The 12,043-nt window shown below is 38.4% G+C and overlaps 1 protein-coding gene across 1 annotated transcript in view; it reads right to left on the minus strand.

Moving 5' to 3' along the window:
* The window catches only part of SLC28A3 (solute carrier family 28 (concentrative nucleoside transporter), member 3), a 44,622-nt gene extending 34,290 nt beyond the window's left edge, over positions 1 to 10,332 (minus strand). Inside the window, 2 exon segments of the mRNA XM_009879390.1 lie at positions 2,335 to 2,439; positions 10,276 to 10,332. Of these exon segments, the coding sequence (XP_009877692.1) occupies positions 2,335 to 2,439; positions 10,276 to 10,332 (162 nt within the window).
* Between the last annotated feature and the right edge of the window lie 1,711 nt (positions 10,333 to 12,043).

The following is a 12,043-nucleotide window of genomic DNA, read 5'->3' on the forward strand; positions in this document are numbered from 1 at the left end:
GCTCTTGACTGTGAAATAAAGCAAATCTGAACAACACAGATGCTGCCACTAGCCAAGTTGCTTGTTACTGGGAACACTCTTCCTAGCAGCTATAGGAGTTGGGCTTCTCACCTGAGGGACACCGAGAGACCATAGTGTTGAAATACTACTTATTCCTGATCTTAAATTTGGGTTATATTGCACGTCAGTGCCTTTTACACATTTTTGGATCTACATTATAAATAAGGAGAGTCCAGCTGTCTGGGCCAAAGGGCCATGCTTTCACATTTGCAGGCATCTGCACTCCCTGTGGCACCACGTCCTATCTCCTGGCCACAGCTATGTGCCATACCTCCTACCTCCATCCCCACCGCCATGCCCAGTGGCCCTTTTCCATATACTGCTCAGGCCAGACCTTGCTCCCCCTTCACTTTCTCCCATGCCACAGCATCCACCCCAGGCTGGGAACTCGCTTGGATCACCCACAGTCTGAGCTCTGGCTCTTTAATTTGTAAAATATGCTATTTGTCTTGAGAATGTAAACTTCTTTTGAGTATTTCAATGTTAAAAGTATAAATCCACATCTTTTCACATTGTCTACAATGTATATAAATATGCTTGGAATCAGGGGTCACAATTTTATTGCCACAAATGCTTTCCTACAGCTACATCAAAAGGTGTTAAGAAAATGTACTTGGAATCAGGGGTCACTTTGTGTCTAACTGTGTAGTTACACAAGGGAAAGAGTCTAACTGTGTAGTTACACAAGGTAAAGAGAGAATGGATACAAATCCCTTTTCTTCTTTTTTCATGGCCAATCATAGCATCAGATCTGATTTTGCGGTAGTGTTAACATTTACTGAGGCTAACCCAAGGGCTGCATGGAGTACATGGACTTCTGCCATCTGGAGGACAGCAAAGTCCATCCTTGGCAGAGCTTCTCAGTCTTTTTCCTGAGAAAGAGTAGGTGCAGATATACATCTTTCTTCTACACTTAGTGGCTGAATGCTTCCAGCCAAACCTTTTCAGTGAGAAACTGGTTTCCTTGATTAAAATCAAGTTTTCACAGAATCACAGAATCACAGAATGTTAGGGGTTGGAAGGGACCTCTGAAGATCGTCTAGTCCAACCTTCATCCCAGCATACCTAACCACTACACCATAGCCTCAAGTACTAGATCTACTTTTTTTTAAATACCTCCAGGAATGGTTCATTGACTGTCACTACTTTTTTCCATTTTTCATCAGTCAGTTCTGAAAGTACTTATTTTTGTGTTGATATTTTCCTTTTAGCTCTTTTTTTGTTGTTTTTTTGTGGTTTGTTTTTTTTTTTAGAGAAAGGTGTAGGCACTGTCTTTTACCTTCCTATCCCAGGATCTCAGATCCTGGTCTAGTTCCCAGGAGTACATATTAGAACAGTTCAAATGATCCTTTCCATCACTATAAATCTGGAATTACTTCAACTCTGAGAGCAGAGGCATTTCTTTGGCAGCATGTCTTTGCTGCCTCTGATTGTATCCAAAAAACGTTGGACGACAGAAAAGAATATCCACAGCATCATGAAACCTCTATTTCTTACATCGTGCTTCAAGTACTTTCACAAAACCTCAGCAAGTAGATAGGATTACAAGACATGAAAGTACTAGAATTTTTTGATGCAACTTTCAGAGTAGCAGACTACTGGAGTGTGGGTGGCAAAATATTAATACATGGCACTAGTAAAACACCTGTTTGTTTGTTTGTTTGTTTTATCTGACTCTCACTTCTTCATAGTGAGCAACTCCCTATGTGGGCCTAAGTAACCATACAGTCAAAGGAAGTCAAAATGGATGTGTTTATTATGAAGTCACCTGCATTGTATTCTCTTTTTTCTCTGATCAGTTATACATCAGTGCTGCTGCCTCCAGCTTGTGTTTGTCTGAAATTTTCTGTATTTTGGATGAGTAGATACTTCATAATATGCATGCCCTGTCTGACTGAAAGATTGTGTCACTAAACCTGAGGTTTCTAGCTTTTCTTTTTCCAACTTCTCAGGAGAAAATGCTTCTATAACGCCTTCTCATCCATAGTTTTCCCTATGACCACCATTTCTGATGGCTGTTTTGTGCATTGGTTGAAGATATTATGACACTAGAAAACATTTCTTTGAATCCTGCATGTCCTGACAATTTTCTGTTTTTTCCTTAATGTATTTCTGAGAACAGAACTCACTTCCCTGTCACTTGATGAATTTTAAATCAAATTGAGGTTCTGACAAAATATCTGTCTTGGAGGTATCATCACAGCCGGCTACTGACATTGAATTTGAGGTTTATGAATTTACATAAGGTTATTTGAAAGAAAAAACAGAAAAAACATACTAATTAGTATGTACAGTTGTCTTATTTTACAAATTCTTGGTTCTCTGTGAATTTTCTCTGAGACCTTCTGGATTTATAACACACACATCTCCGCTATTCTTCTTGGGCACAGCAAGACCAAAAGTTTCATTGATTCAAGTCAAAAGGTGAAAGTATCTCTCATCTGTGGTAAGAACAGTTTTATACTTTGATGCCTGTGCTTCCATTGTTTACTAAAAAGAGCAGCCTAAAAATCAGTGTACAGAGCTTGGGTGTTCCAAGTCCCATGCTATTACACAAAGCTGCACCAGTCATTGATGATGCTTGACTAATGTGAATCTGCAGTTTTCTTGATCCAAACTTCCGTTTTCTTGACCCAAACTTCCGCGTCCACCCAGCATTGCTGTTTGCCTCAGGGTTAGTTTAACAAGTTTAAAAGATCCAGCTTTTCTCCCTTGCAAGGGCAGAGAGCCTATCTGGGCCATCTCTGGGTTGTTAGTATCTCTGTTCTGGTATATGTGCTTCTTATGTGTATGTAATAAATGCATAATTTTTAAAAATATATACTGCTCTTGCTCTTGGAATAAAACACTCAGAGTATCTGAAAAGAGGGTAGCTGCTTTTATTACATTGATTGCCTGTGCTATACCTTTTATCAGAATGTACTAAGAGTTTTCACCTCTTTTTTTTCTCTAATCCTTTTAAAAAAATATTCTGAAGCTGAGCTTTCTCATATCAATATTTTGCAGGGTGCATTATTTGTTTTAAATGGTCATTGAAGGGCTGGTTCTGACTTTGATTTCTAAGAAAGCTGCTTAAACAAAATGTCGGATAACTTACATCCAAAACTGATACGAATGTTTTATATTTCAGTGGTTTCTTATGACAGCCGTTATGGTATGATAATTTCACTGTGTTTTATTGCATGAAGTATCTCATTACTTGTATGGTAATAAAACCAGTAAATTAGTATCTACATTTAGCCTTCTACAGAAATGATCACTTCCAAATGAATAATACAAAATAAGTTAATCATAGTAAATTTTGATAAAGGCAGGAATAAGCAGTACTACTAAACAAATTATATTTTGCCTTTTAGTGGAAATATGATCTTAAGAAGCAACCAGAACAATTTTCAGTAACATATATTCCTAAAAGATACTCTGCCTCTATAATTTAAAAAAAAAATCACTTCAGTGAAGTGTTTCAGGAACGCTGTGTGTCTGGGGAAAGTTGCAAGAAGCTGTCAACTCTCCTGCTGTGGCCCTGATAAACCAGATGGTGGTACCTGAGATCCCTCCCTTCTAAGAGAAGGCAATCTTTGCACTCTCTTAGGAGGGAGGTATTTCTTTCTCAAAAAACACCTCTGTTACTCATTTATCTTTTAATCATGCTGTCTTTGTAGTATGCCATAGCTGTGTCTGCAGCCAGCAATGAAAGTATTCACTGAACACTCCATACAATTCCAAAAAAAAATACTATCACATGAAGTAGTGCTTAGATGTAACACTGGGATAGAATATATTTAAAACATCACACAGTACATCGTAGTGAAGTCACAGTGGTAGAGTTCTGTAATTGACACACACACCTCACTGGGAACAGTCTCTTTGAAGTTTTCAATACTTGTTGCTGAGTGAGAAAAAGCAGAGATTTCTTAGGACTTCCGTCAGTGAATATGCGAAAAATAGTAAGCATGTGAGTCGCTGTCTACAAGCAAACGAAGTACAGAATAACTTGTGTTGGAGGAAACCTCTAGAAGTCATTTTGTCCAGCCCACTGCTCAACTGCAGTAATTACATAAGAGTTTCATTAATAGAGTAATTAAAATATGTGGATGTGTGAGTAATGTAACAGAAAACTACTAAGATCATCACATGATTGCTGGAACTCCAAATAGCCCACAGTGCTGAATGCTAGATTTGTGACATTTTCTGCAAGTATAAAAAACACTCAATTCAACTGATCATACCACATTTCTGGCATATTCAGTAGAAACTGGTTAATTGCTATTGATAACAATTTTACTTCAGTAAGAGACTATTTCTGTTGACTAAAACAGTCTTTGGATGAGTGCCATGAAGCTGAGTAATTTTCTTGTATTTCACAGCTGATTCCTCAAGTACAATCTATTTATCCCCCCTTTATACTTTTGTTTCGTGAAAATGCATGTTACATAATCCTACCCCTTGAAGAAAGAAAAAGAATTGTTTTTAATTTGTCATAAGAGTAGCAATAATCAATGAGAAACAAAATGAGAAACATCCTATATCTTCTTTCTGTTTGTTCAGTCTTTCTGAATTTTCCAAAGTGTCAGCCTGTCTGCACTTACCACCTGCTGTTGCAGGCTGCTACCTGAGCACCCAGCACAAGCAGGGGCAGAAAAGCTGCTACTTAATTTTCTCGGTATCCTTTTCCACCTCCCTGGGAATGTCTGCAGAACAAAACATTGCAGGAGAAAACAGGAGATCAAGCCTTAGGGACTATAGTGAGCACAGCTCTGTTCCGAGCACAGGCCAGATACATCAATATGCCAGGTCACTTCTGAATCTACTCAACCTGTAGTGATATAAAGAAGCAGAAAGTTAAAACCCAATTACAGAAGTTTGGGCGGGAAAAATAATCCTTTAGGCCACACTGAAGGATTATGGAATTATTTATCTACTTTTGAGTGTTGACAAAAAGAAATGCATTACACAGTTTTGCTTCTGCTTTCACACTGTGCTGTACTTCTACTGATTGGAATTTTCTGCTTGCAAAATACTTGATTAAACAGCAAAGGCATAGAGCTATTTCCAATGTGTAAGTGGAGTTCTCTTTCAATGTTTGTTTAGTTCCCTCTAGAAGAGTAGTACATTTGCGAAGTCTTTTTTCTTAACTCTTCTTTGGCCTTCCTTCCTATCTCCTCCTTGCTTTTCGAGGGAGGATTAGTTTGTAGAGTGCATAACTTCTATCTGTTGTGCTTTTAACAACAGCATACGCTCCAGAATACTTGGTTTTCTGTCCCTACCAGTTAGTGATGGAAACAGATTGCCTGTCAGAGCATCCAGGCAGTTGTTTAAAATGTTTATGGCTTAAGGGTGGGTCCTTACATTAGCTTTGGACACTATAATCGGGGTACTTAAGGAATTCATAGGAAAACAGATGCCTTAAAAGCGAATGTTTTAAGTTACCATGCTGGATTTCCTTGCATTTCAGATTCCATTCAGCCAGCTGAAGTGAAGCCATCCCATTTACAGTTCAAAACCTCGCTATTCTTTTAATATCCAGTGTAACTGAAGACTATTCATCTAAGTTTCGTCCACATACTCCCTTTTGCTAGGCAGTGTGCCATCACTCTGAAGAAGTTAAGAAGCATTTTAAATGTTGAGGAAGTCTTCTTTTTCTATCAATGATCATGGATTCATAAATATCTGTCAAATAATACAATTCAGTATGCAGGGCAGGAGGGATAAATGTTCATCACCCGTGTGTTACAGTATAGTAAAAGATCTATAGAGACAGCAGATAAGAAACATAGACTGACATACTTAAATTCAGCTGGCTGAATCTTCATAAGGCGTTTTGAGTTGATTGTAAATTAGGTTCACTCATCTCTTAAGCATATTAATGTTTTCTTTAAAAGCTTAAACTGGCAATGTGGAGTAGGATAGTTGGATAGTATCCTGAAATGCAAGATAAACAGAACAATAGACTGGCACAAGATGGACATAAAAAATTTATAGGAAATTTGTTTGCTCTCAGAGGAAGTAAAATTTATGACAGGCAGAAAGCAAAATCAAGAAAAACTAGAAAGGGAAAAAAAGATTTGCACATTCCTGGGAAGATAACAGAATGCACAACCTGTGCGATTATGGCATCCAAAACGTCTGTTGATGGCAAGCAGGAACACAATGAGTATGAAAAGGACAAGAATCCTAAAAATGGTTTCACAAATTATATTTACTTAGTCTGAGAAGAAAAAAGCCTAAAAGTATGACTAACTTTCACTATTTCCTGTAAAAAGTGGGAGAGTATGTGAGTGTTAACTTTTTTTTTTTTAAGCAAGTATGGATTTGAAAAGTAAGTTTTGAAAATGTGGAAAAAACTGAATAATTTCCTGCCTGGATCTGATGGAGTTATGCAGAAGAGTTATGCCTTCATAATTCCCAGAGGGAAATTGTAATAATGATGCCCATGATATAAATTCTTAATAGTGCCAATAGTCTTAACTAACCAACAAGAAAACAATATCTAGGAAGCTGTGGAGAACAGCAATAAACACAGAAGTAAATGTTATTTTCTAGGATATGGTATAGGCTTTTTATAATGAAACGGAGCATGAAAGCTGCACTTGTTATGGTAGTATCAATGTCCTTAAGTAGCACGAGTAAAAGGCAGAATTTTAAAGGGGAACCTTCCTCAAGTCAGCTTCTTAAAAGCGCAGTGTGCTGTGCTACAGAAACAGGTGCTGACTGCTTAATGCATCATAACACTGACAGCAGGAGGCCTGTGAGCAATTGATAGTTATTAGCTGTTATCTTCCCTTTTCATTGTATTTATTTTGTGTTTGTTTACCCCTCTGAGTTCCTTTTGAGAGTCCATTCCTTTTTATGAGCCAGCTCTTATCATCTCCCCCTGCCCCCGAGGAATAAGTGTGACTTGTTTAATGTCATCATCATTAGAGAACAGAATCATCAGAACTGATTAGGTAAAACTTTTGACTCTGAAATAAGGACTAAACACAAGCTAGGTAAATCCAAGCTCAGGTTTAGAGTTACTGTTAGTGTTGCAGGGTTTCTGAGAACAAAATTCTGTGAGCAATTGTAGTGATCCTCCAGCTGGTACTGTCAGAGAGATTTTATCTGAACCATGTTGAATGCAAGAGATGCAGTAATGATGAGACTATAAGGATAGTGAATTAAGTTCCTTAAATTGTATGAAGTATTTAAGGGAAAGAAGTATTATAAACCTCAATGTCTCAGTATAACAGTGTGTCAATCTGTTGATTCTAGCTACAAGGTAGCATCCAAAACACCTAACTTCAGCATGCAGATCTTCACAATTGCATTGAGGTTTTACTAAGGTTATGCTGTGCTTGTAGGAGCATATTTGGAAAAGCCAACAGTGTGGATAGAGCTGTGTATCTTCTTGAAACCAATACAAGAAGCTTACTGATCATAATACACCCAGATTGCTATTAGTAGCTGACATGTCCCTAATACCAAAGAGAGAGAGAGGACGAGAGATATGGTAGAGCTGTACATTTGGGGTTTATTATCTGTTTTCTTTTGACACCATTTTGAGCTGTTAATGAGACAGAAAGTTGCTGCTGTGTTTCTCAGATCCTGTCATTATCACAAGGTAATAACACTGGGCCTGCAGTTTTTGATGCTGTGTCTGTAAAGAGTTCAAATGGAACCTACATAGCATAAGAAGGAAGTATCTGATATTTTGCAGCATTGCACATTTTTTCAATGTAATTGATGCTGTTAATAGAACTTTATGCTACGTTCATGCCTTCTCTGAAAGTTAACCTTGGTTAACTGATTTCTGAGAGTCTACTACAGTACAGTTGAAAAAGTTTTATCCTGCTGTGATGTAGTGAAAAACGGTCCTTTGCAACCTTGATGTTTCTATGATTCTAATCATAGCACAGAAGGATGTGTGTGTTTAGTTATCAATAGCCAATGTGAAAATGAGAAGAGCTCAGATACTTATCCCCCTTTGACCATTTGTATGACCAATAGAAAGGCAGATTACTCTAAAACAATGCCTCCCATTCATGACCTAATAAAACTCTGATATGATCCTTCATCCTCAGCCTTGAGCTGCTTTGTATTATATTGAGAGCTGTTTTTTTTTAAATTTATTTTCTTTATAAAACAAACTACCTTACCCAGGTTTACTTTGTCCTAGTCTTGTTTTTTCTATTGCTTTTTGTGTTAATCATTAAATAGCTCAGGTACATCTGAAGGTACCTATGGAGTGCAATCCCACAGATACTTAAAATGGTTTAAATTAATTTATTTCTAGAACATTTTCATTTTTCTGTGGTTTAGGGAGGATACTCATCGCTTAATGCTAGAAGACCCTCTATCTTGGAGGAAGAAAAGCATTCACTATTCCTGCAGGAGGAGCTCAAATACAAGAAAATGGGAAAAAACATGAGACCATTTTCTCAGTGGTTTCTACTGTGAAATGGTTTATTTTTCTGTATGCAGAAATATATCTATCTCCTTGTCTTATTTTTCTGAGGGAGAGATTTGTATGTTGAGTCAGAGACAGACAGCATAAATGTAAATACCTTCTGGTGTTCCAGGGACAAAAAAGTAAACGGAAAACCTGATTCAGGCCCCAGGTTTCATTGTTTGTTATGGACAGTCTCCATAATTTGGCATTTGAATTATTTAAATCAAAGAGGACTTGCAGGCTTTTGCAAACCTCTGCAATGGACATAAAAAGAAGCACCTGAGTTCCCTGCACATTGCCCAGGTGAGCTTGCTGTGTAAGGCAGAGGATTACCCAGAGTCATGGTGCTGTGCTCCACAAAGGCTGATGACAAAAAAGGTGATTTTCAGTTTAGGCCATTCAAGACCATTTGACACTTTTTCACTTCGAGAGAGACTTCTCCTCTTCACCAGTTTGTGGGCACTCACTTTGAAACCTGGCTACGTTATCTTAGGTGTATATTTTGTGTGAAAATGCAGCAAGAATGAAACCTTCTCTCATCTTGAACTAAGGGAGACCCAAGTGCAAATTGCTTGCCTACCTACTGTGAAGCACAGATATGTTGAGGGTGCTCTGATTACCCAGGAGAATGCACTAACCACTGGGCTATCACGTTTTAAGAGTTATCTTTGTCTCCTCTTGAAGCTGTCCCACTTAGCATGAATTATCAGCTATTGATAGGAGGAGGGACTTAAATCTAACTCCTTTACTCCCCTACAAATATTCCCTGATGGGCAGATTATCAAATCAATCTATAGCTTGTCTGTTTCCACAGCCCAATGAATGTACAGGGTGGCTGGATGTCATTGATGTTACAGGTTACTCCACACACTTAACATCTACAAAGATTTTTCTGTGTTATTTGAACAGTGCCAGCTGATATTCACATCCACCACACGCTACCTTCCCTGCTAGTTGAGCTCTGGGGCTACACATAAGGATCAGAGGCTGCAGTGGAGAGCAAGGTGTTCTTTGCTAAATACAGGAATCTTTAGGGACACTGTCTCTACCCAAACTGCTCTACCTCCAGTGACAAGTATAAGCGTGATTGTGGGTTTGCAAATTTCCTTTCATACCTGCTCTAAAATCAGGGATGCCGGGCACTGAGCAACAATAACTAACAACTAACTGGTTTACAGGGTGGGTGGTTTGTGCTTCTGCTTTTGAAATATGGTTTATTATTTTTTTTAACGGCCTTTAACATTATTCTTCTCTCTGTGCTCTCCTTGGAAGCAGAACAAAACAACTGCCCGTATTTTGTACATAGGAGAAAGAAGATATGCCCCACTGTGATTACATGCTTATTTTTCTCGGATTATTGACATACATTGCTTTGACAGGGCATATGTCTGTTACATAATGACAACATAATGTTCAACAGAACAGTGAATTATCTATCCTTAGGAAAAAGAAGCAACTGTTACCACAAACCGGAGAGGTGCATGAGCTGGTTGTGAGACCCTATGAAATACTACTGAGTGAGGAGACTTTTCAAAGGTACCAGGGTACTAGCCAGCAGATGAAGGCAATAAGCAGAGCCAACTCCTGAATGTGTTGATTGCGCTCCAGCTTTTTAAATGAGAGCCTGGTACTTTGGCTAGATACCAGTGCAAAACCTGTGGGGTGTTGTAACATATCTCTAGGCAGAGAGCAGAAACTGCTTTTCTGTGTTCAGGGACTGAAGTAAACATCGTTCATTGTTTTAAAGTCCTTCCTCTTCCCCACAAAACAAAGGAAACCATGCTTACCTGGAAGGCCAAATTGGGCACTCCTGAGTGATGACGAGTGGCCTCCTTCAGCTCCATGTGCCTAGCACGGGCAGGAGGGTTTTGGGGTGAATGTGGAAAGCAACTTGCAGCACAGGGCAACAGCAGCCAGAACCTGGTTACACCATCCACAGGGTCGGTGAGTATCACTTGAAGTCTAGTTAGCTGGAGGCACTCTCAGGTTGCTCTTGCTTACTCATAGCTCCACCTTCTCGCTCCCCTGGCACAGCCCCTTTTGGCCAGCGTGGGAAACCACATTCAATGTGTCTTGAGACAGAGGAGAAGGGAAGATGCCTGCGGGCCCTAAGAGGAAAACGTGTCTGTGGGTGATCCCAAATGCAAATATTCGTACTTCTATGACTTCTGCCTTTCCTCACTTGCTTGCGGGAAAATCTTCCCCACCTAGGTCTTTGAGAGTTCAACACAGATTTTTTCTTTCTTTTTTTTTTTTCATTTTTTTCTTTATTTTTTTTACAGCTATTCTCAAACCACTCTTTCTGCGATGTTATCGTGGCTCTTTTTTTCATAGTGCTTAGGGCCTTCATCTAAGAGAAAACAGAAAACTCCCAAACCTGCAAGAAGAAGTGATTATGCATTTTTGTTTAGCATGCCAAATCTTATGGCACAGGATCATTTGCTTATCTGTCTTCAGGTTACTCACTTTTGTAATACTTTGCAGATCGCTGTTTGCTATATGGCAAAGTTATACTCTTAGAACTATCAGTTGGGCCTCTCACCCACATTTCTGTTTGTCTATGGACTTTTAGCTTGTTCTATGTACGTCCAGTAAAAATAGTAGCAGTATTACAGGCACTAAATTCAGACAGGTTTTGAACAAATATATCATGTATCTTTAAGAATAAAAAAATGAAGGAAGGTACTGTTTCTTTGAAATACAGCAATGTATATTTATGTCCTCGATAGATTTCTACATTAGTAACTCTACATGGGAATTGAAGTGTCATGAGTTTTGCCTCTTCCTGGGAAAAAAGCAAAAAATTTTGTCCTGTTTTAGGAATAAAGACAGAAGGGAGTAACATGACAATATGTTCTTGGAAATAAAGAACAGTTACACAAAAAATAACATGATGCATCTTTCTGAGGAATCTTCCAACTATGTTTTAATTATATTATAAATTACACAGCTGCAATATATTCTCTCTGATTCTTGTAAGTATTGCCTAAGAGGAGGACTAATTTGTTTTTTCGTTCTGTTTTTTTTATTTTCACTAAAAAGCAGATGACTTTTAATGATGTATTCTGTTTTTTAGTGTTCAGAATCTTCTTTGATGCCTCAGGTTCTGAAATCAGCATGTTATTTGCTGTTTGTATTTTTCCCTGTGAGTCGAGCAATTTCTGTGGCTAATTGCTTCTCCCTGAACACTATTTGCCAGCAAAAGTAGCTGCAAATATCTTTAACAAGTTTGATATAATTGCCTGCTAATTACTGCATACCTCAGCTGTTTCTGTTTTTCTTTCTTCTATCTCTCCTCCTGCCATTTTTTGGACATGCTTTTGCTATCAGAGGGAAGAGGGCAGAAGGAACAAGGCAGTGAATAATTTTCCAGTCCATCTCCTGCAATCTTAAAATCTGTGGTCTGCGCTTGGATAACTGGAAGAAAGTTCTACCCTGGTAACTATGCCAAGACACAAGTACTTTCTGCTATTGTTCCTCTTCTGTCAACTCATGTTATCATTTGTAAAATTGGTTTTCTCATTGAAAAATGTCAGAATAACACTGACTTGATAA

This window comes from Apaloderma vittatum, unplaced genomic scaffold, assembly GCF_000703405.1.
Source record: "Apaloderma vittatum isolate BGI_N311 unplaced genomic scaffold, ASM70340v1 scaffold13972, whole genome shotgun sequence".
In the NCBI taxonomy this organism is placed as follows: Eukaryota; Metazoa; Chordata; class Aves; order Trogoniformes; family Trogonidae; genus Apaloderma; species Apaloderma vittatum.